The sequence below is a fragment of the Platichthys flesus genome, chromosome 6 (assembly GCF_949316205.1).
Source record: "Platichthys flesus chromosome 6, fPlaFle2.1, whole genome shotgun sequence".
Classification (NCBI taxonomy): domain Eukaryota; kingdom Metazoa; phylum Chordata; class Actinopteri; order Pleuronectiformes; family Pleuronectidae; genus Platichthys; species Platichthys flesus.
This window is the reverse complement of record NC_084950.1, coordinates 1,860,370-1,867,852: the sequence shown is the minus strand read 5'-3', so window position 1 is coordinate 1,867,852 and position 7,483 is coordinate 1,860,370. Positions and strand designations below refer to the sequence as shown.

The 7,483-nt window shown below is 46.1% G+C and overlaps 1 protein-coding gene across 1 annotated transcript in view; it reads left to right on the top strand.

Annotated features, from left to right (window-relative positions):
• The window catches only part of znrf1 (zinc and ring finger 1), a gene marked incomplete in the record, with an annotated part of 24,489 nt that extends 17,308 nt beyond the window's left edge, over positions 1–7,181 (top strand). The window contains 3 exon segments of the mRNA XM_062389198.1: positions 3,919–4,024; positions 4,721–4,812; positions 5,584–7,181. Of these exon segments, the coding sequence (XP_062245182.1) occupies positions 3,919–4,024; positions 4,721–4,778 (164 nt within the window).
• Between the last annotated feature and the right edge of the window lie 302 nt (positions 7,182–7,483).

The following is a 7,483-nucleotide window of genomic DNA, read 5'->3' as shown; positions in this document are numbered from 1 at the left end:
AATATCATCTTTCATTTGTACGATTCACTTCTGTTTTTATTGTCGATGTGTAGTGATGCTGCGAGTTGTCGTTGATTGTCTGTTCTCATTGTTCCCCTGTGTCCACACTGATGTTTTACTAATGTTGCTGCTGCAGACACACTCTCGACCCCCCCCGGCTGCCATTCATTGCCTTCAGCATGTTTTAATTATGGCCTGTGCAGCCGCTCCTGGTGTTGTGTGGAAACACATGATTGACAGCAGCCGTGTCTATTCACTGCCCCTAGCAGCCCGTTGATTGACAGCTACTAGTTTGACTCACAACCGGGGACATGTGCGTCTGATCTGGAGCCTGAAGGTCACCTTGTCGTCCGTGTTTGTGTGGGTGGGTGTGTGTGTTTGTGTACTCAGGACAGTAGCATCGTGTTTCTGATGAGAGAGAGAGTGAAGCTGTCGTCAGGAAGATGGGATCCCGAGTGATGGAGTGGCCTGATGGCTGATAACGGATGAGAGGAGAGAGGGTAAAAGGAGAAGGACTCGCATAATTCCTCGTGCCTCTCTTTCCCCCTCCTGCTCTGTGTGCCTTGTCACTCTTTATTTCCAGCAAATTGTTGTCCCTCCATGTCCCTGTCCTCTCCATGTCCCTATCCTCTCCCTCTCTCTTTCCCTCTTTCTCTCTGCTCTGATTCTTTTATTTTGCGACCCACACAACTGGCCCGGCTGCAGCTTATCTTGTTCTCCAGGATGTGCGGGCGTCTATTGTCGATCACCTGGGGCCGAGTGACCGGTGCACATCGACACATCGCCCAGCGTTTAACACACAATAGGTGCACAAAATGTAATCACACACTTAAAGGACTGCAGTGACTTTGTGGGATTCCAGCTTAGGCAATCGGCTGCTTTGACGATCCTGCTGCGGCGCCCCCTGCTGGCTGAGGGTGTCCATGCAGTGAGTCGAGGTAATGAATGAATGTACGGAGAGGTCATCCGCTCCAGAGTCCACGTGATGGCCTGAAACTGGGGCAGTGGTTCAGCTTCCAGCTCAGCACTGACCCGGCGTCAAGACAATGCTGGAGTGTCCTCCAGTGACCCGACAGCCAGGGTCCACACTTAAACCCTCCAGAACATCTGTTGAGACCTGGAGATTCACAGAGGCTTCTCATCCTGTCTGACGGGGAGGAGGAGGATTGACCTGATGTGCAAAGCTCATTGAGACTTATACCAGAAGATTGTAATTGTTGTCAAAGGGGCAACGACAAAGCAGAGTCGGGTCTGAGAGACTCAGAAAAAGTTGTGGTTGCAGTTTTTTTTTTTTTTTAAAAACTCAAACACATACTTGACACTGGAAAATTTCATAGCCAATAACAACTATTTATTATATACTGATATATATCATTTATATACTGATACAGATACAGAGTCGCTGAGATGAGATGAGACACTTCCCAGTGTTCGTACGTCACATGTCCACATTGAACCAAATCCACTCCTGCACCTTCGGCAACTTTATTTAATGAACATCAGCTGTTTTGAGGAAGACTTGAAACCAGAGATTGAGCCATTAACTCCTTTGGAAAAAGTTGACTGATGTTATAAAGCCAGAATAGACTTCTATAGAAACAACCAGTGGAGTCGCCCCCTGCTGGTCATTTAAATCTCATTTTGCAGAACTTCTCTACGTTAAGATGTGTTTTAAAGCATATTTAAACTAAACTTGAATCTTTAAGGTAAAAACTCAAACCAGCATGTTCAGTTCAGGGAAGTTGAAGAGGCTGAAAGTCTCCGGACTCTGTGACACTAAACGCTCCGTCTGCCCTGAATGAGCACAAGTTACAGATTGCAGCTTTAATTTCTTGCATAAATCAAAATGTGGCAAATCAAATGAAAACACAGAATCCCAAAGGCCTGTTTGTGTGTCTGTGCTCGTCTGCACTGCCCCGTCCTGTGTGAGAAGCATGTGAGGGTTGCAGGTAGCAGCACATGATCTGACCACTGGATCTTTTCTGGGCTTTGACTTTGCATGATGATATTTTAATGCCCCCCCGCTAAATATAGCCCTGCACGCAGGGAAGGAGGCCGGGGGGGGGGCTGAGACACACACAGAAGTCATGAGGCTGGAATTAGAGACAGAAGATCAAAGAACGGGGCATTTTGTGCATCTTTGTGTCATCAAGTCCTCGGGTCACTCCAGGACACAAAGAGAGACTTTGTGTTGTGATTCAGAGACGCACACAGCGACACCTCCAGCTCATAAGCGATGAGAAGGAGCCCGATACGTCTGCTGGCAAGTCGGCAGTCGAGAGAGACGCCTGAAAGTCAAGAGGGACACAGGGCCAGGTGAGAAGAGAGCTCATGATTCAGAGACCTGAGCAGAGTCACTCATCTTACATCTCAGCTCCTCTGAGTCACCGGCCTCACGTCGAGTACAGGACTGGAGCTGTGGTGCAGCTTTAATGGGACTGTTGGTTTGTAACCAGGATTAAACCAAACAACCATTAAACCGGGTGGAGGTTGAGGCGCAGATCAGAATCCACTGAATTCTGGTGCAGATCTGAATCCCAGACCAGATCCAGGATCCTGGTCGTGGATCTGGAACAGACTAGACTTCATCACCTGGTTCTTAGTTTCTGCTCCACCTTCAAATACATATTTCATCCTGTTGACGACACCTGCAGATCTGAGCTGTCGGGCGCAGCAATTACTCTTAAAATAAATGTTAATACATTAGCATTGTAAGGGGTTAAAGGTCACGGCACGACACCAACATTTTTGCTTATGTATAATACATTTAAAGCTCATATACAAACACTGGAACTGCTTTGCTTCAGATAAAGGTTGTTTAAATAACTATTCAAAAACAATGCAATATTGAAAATATGAATAGAATAAGTATAAATATATCATGTCTTCATTTTGTCCATTTTATAACTTTTAACTTGTGATACTTAAACCTTTTAGAGTGCAGCACATAGTGAATGTTTAGGAGTGCATGCAGCGGGGGGGACCGCCTCTCTCCCTGAGTGCAGCTCTTGTTAAAGATTCAGTGAAGCACATTATGTTTCAACTTATATTCTGCATTGACCTCGTTTCAGCTTCTGCAAACTGGAGTTCAGGTCACAAGCTGGTTCACAAAAGACGTTTTAAAGTAAGAATAAAATCCCACAGCTGTGAAATACAGAGGAAGTGGATGGAGGTTGGTTAGAAGATGAGATTCACTCTCTCTGACGTGAGGACTTCACTCCGATGACCTCATTTTTTAAACATTTTACGAGACTCTTCACTTGATTATCAAAACTTGGAACAGATGTTGACTTTGGATTTAATACGCTCTGCAGCACTCGCTGACAAATGGGCCGAGTCGAGCCGCTGAACATTGTGATGCTTGAAATAAACAGAAAGGGCTGAGAAAGGAGAACTCAGCTGTGACTACTGCCTCAGCACCAACACCAATAAATCCAAGCACACAAATACACTTCTAATTCATTGCTGATCAGAAGTTACATGTTTTTTAAGGATAAGGCCGAGACGACACAGGTCTGATTCCCAGTCAGCATCATGTATTACAGCTTCTACATCAGGGGCGCACACTGGTAAAGGTTTAAAGATTCAAACCAAAGGACCCATCACTTCAGTGACTACTCACAATAACTCAATGGAGCTTAATGGGATTTAGTAACTGCACCAAAAAAACGTTCTGTGTCCTTGAATTCACTGAGCAGTTATTTTTGTCATCCATTATTAAATCTGTACATTGTGCGTGTGGCTTAAGAATTGTGTTAAGTTTCTTGCAGCGTTATTTTCAGGGTCAGGAGCTGAAAGTCCAGATATCACTGATCTACTGTGTGTAATGCACCAGTCTGCCATTGTCCATACTAATATATGCTTTTGTGTGTGTGTGTGTGTCTGTGTGTGTGTGTGTGTGTGTGTCTGCCACCTCAGATGACGTGTTGGCGAGGGATGCTGGTGAGTGTGTGATCTGTCTAGAGGAACTGCAGCAAGGGGACACCATAGCCAGACTGCCGTGCCTCTGCATCTACCACAAAAGGTGACACACACACACACACACACACACACACACACACACACACACACACACACACACACACACACATGCACTTGGACTCCCTGCCTGTTTTATAATCTCGCTCTCCCTCTAATTAAATCCACTAACTGATGAAGATGAGATAAGACTTCTTTGGTTTCATACACATTGACTCAGTGGATATTAAAGGTTCTGTTGTAACGATGCTTCTCTGTCACATCATCTCATAATGTGTTTGGATAAGAAGCGTAATGACATCACAGCAGGCTGGAGGTGACTGGTTGCTGCTGAGCCAATCATATCGCAGTGTTAGAGCTCCACAAAGAAAGAACAAGACGATATGAACATGTTGAATTTAAATTATAACAGCATAACAAGTTGTATTTAACACACAACAGCAGAACCTGTTGCATTTAACACACAACACACAACAGCAGAACAAGGTCAGAAACGTGGATCCAACATGTGATTAAACAAACCTCTGAACGCCTCTGCAGGACCATTCAGATGATATTTACTTTATTGATTATGTTTTAACTTATATTTCTTTGTTCCTTAAACATTACTTTACGATTGTTCCCCTGCGACTGACCCACATAACTCAGTGTGTTCTGTAATTGCAGCTGTTGTGTAAAGACGTGTGGTTATAGAAAGTTGTATCATGTGTGTCTGTGTGTGTGTGTGTGTGTGTGTGTGTAGCTGTATAGATTCGTGGTTTGAGATCAATCGGTCCTGCCCCGAACATCCGTCTGACTGACTGACCACCGGGCCCACTCTGAATACTGTCCAAGGTGAGAACACACACCCTCTCATAACGCACACACTCTCAGATCGCACACACTCTGAATACTGTCCAAGGTGAGAACACACACCCTCTAAGAACGCACACACTCTCAGATCGCACACACTCTGAATACTGTCCAAGGTGAGAACACACACACTCTAAGAACGCACACACTCTCAGATCGCACACACTCTGAATACTGTCCAAGGTGAGAACACACACACTCTCAGATTGCACACACTCAGAACACACACACTCTCAGAACGCACACACTCTGAGAACGCACACACTCTCAGATCGCACACACTCTGAATACTGTCCAAGGTGAGAACACACACACTCTCATAACGCACACACTCTAAGAACACACACACTCTCATAACTCACACACTCTGAGAACGCACACACTCTCAGATCGCACACACTCTGAATACTGTCCAAGGTGAGAACACACACACTCTAAGAACGCACACACTCTAAGAACACACACACTCTCAGAACGCACACACTCTCAGTTCGCAAACACTCTGAATACTGTCCAAGGTGAGAACACACACACTCTCAGAACGCACAAACTCTTAGAACGCACACACTCTGAGAACGCACACACTCTAAGAACACACACACTCTCAGATCGCACACATTCTGAATACTGTCCAAGGTGAGAACACACACACTCTGATAACGCACACAAGCTGTTCAATGCTGCTAGATTTAATTCAGATGTCTCTCTGTCTCTCTGTCTGTCCCCCCCCCCCGTCCTCCTCTCTGTCTCCAGAACATCTCGTGGTCGTGCCGTTGCCACTCGGACACTCGGACACAGACGCAACCAAATCCAATGAAACAATCAAAGCGATCAACACACACTGACGTCACCATCGTCCTAAAGATCAGTTTTTCCCTCGTGAACCAAAAAAAAAGAAAATGTGACTATCACACCGTTGTACATTAAAGGGCAGCCCCCCCGAGCCCACCATCTTACATCCGCTGAAGACACTACTCCCCCCCCCTCCCCACATCCAGATGAACCAGACGAGTCCCTCAAAGGGCTTCATCAGGCCTCAAACCCCCCCCCTCCAACTCAGCCATGGACTCTCTGAGGTGCTCAGGTCCTCACAGGTCTCCAGCAGCCGGCCTTCCATCTTGAACCTGGATCCAGATCTGCCAGTCATCTCTGTCCAACCCCCCCCATGGCCTTAACTGGGGAGAGGAGAGGAAGCAGAGCAGGGGAGGAAGGAGAGGAGGAGGAGAGGAGGAGAGGAGGAGAGGAAAAGGTTGGAAGGCAGCGACACATGGAGGATTGAGAACTATGACAAACAGTCGTGTAACAGCCTCTCATTTCACCACAGGACTCCGACTCGGCTCCGGTGTGCTGCTTCTTTCGTTTCCCTTTTTTTTTGGACTCATAGAAATGAAATGAAACCGTTCTGGTCTGGTTTGTGCACACCAGGGCAGACAGGGGGGGGGGGGGGTGAAGGGGCCAGCAATGTTGTTTACGCTCCTGTTGTGTAACATGTACGTTTGGGATGCTCCGGTGTCAGTCTTCATCCCGTATGCGTATGTACACTATGTGGTGTGTGTGTCTGTGTGTGTGTGTGTGTGTTTGAGAGAATTTGGAACGGTGACAAAATAGCTTTTGCTGAAGCCCAGTGACTGTGTGTGTGTGTGTGTGTGTGTGTGAGTGTGTGTGTGTGTGTGTGTGTGTGTGTGTGTGTGTGTGTGTGTGTGTGTGTGTGTGTGAAAGACAGCATGAAAGGTCAGTGTGGAGGGCCGACTGGGACAGTGCCGCGTGTGTGTGTGTGTGTGTGTGTCTATGTATTGAAATGTTTACAGTGTAGATGTCCATGTTCCCTGTGTGTGCGACTGGCAGTCCTCCCTTTACTTTGCTGATGTTTACAGCTGCAGAGACGCGACGTGACATATTGTAAATTATACATGTAACCTCTTGGTTCTTTCCTTTTTTAGATCTGCCAGATTTTTTCATGTGATCATGACTCGTCATTTTCTAGTGAGAGCCTTGAGTGTGAGAGTGTGTGTGTGTGTGTGCGTGTGATTCTGTGCATGTGTGTGTGAGCGTGACGTTCATGCTTCTGTCGGGTCCCCACATCGTGTTTCTGTAGAGTAGGTACTGCTCCTGGATACGTGAGCCACTCAGACCTGAAGGAGGACGCTGCAGTCCCACTGATCGGGGCTTATTTATTCATTTGTTCATATTTAACAATATTTGTTTAATATTACAGTCGTGTGGGGTGGTACTCACTCTTCAGAATGCCAGAGCTGATCAATGAAGACTACTACAAACCAAATCATACAAACAAACTGCATTTACAAAAAGCTACTGTAAACAAATGGTGGAATAAATTGTGCTAGATGACAGACTCTATTTTGATTTTGTGACACATACAACGCACACAACACAACGAGCGCCGGGCATCAAACATCACAATCCAGAAAAAATGGAGCGAACAAACAATATCTATCGTTTACTCCGACATGTGTGGTGATACTTTGCTCTTAGTGGTGACTGGTGGTGAAGTCATCGCCTCTTCTCCCCAGAGATCATCGCAGTGAACTTTAAATGTGGTTCAACCACAACGTTTGACATTTAACACAACTGAGTGGATTGAGTTTCAGATGAGCCTCTTCAGTGCACTGATGAATCCATTGATGTGCTGCTC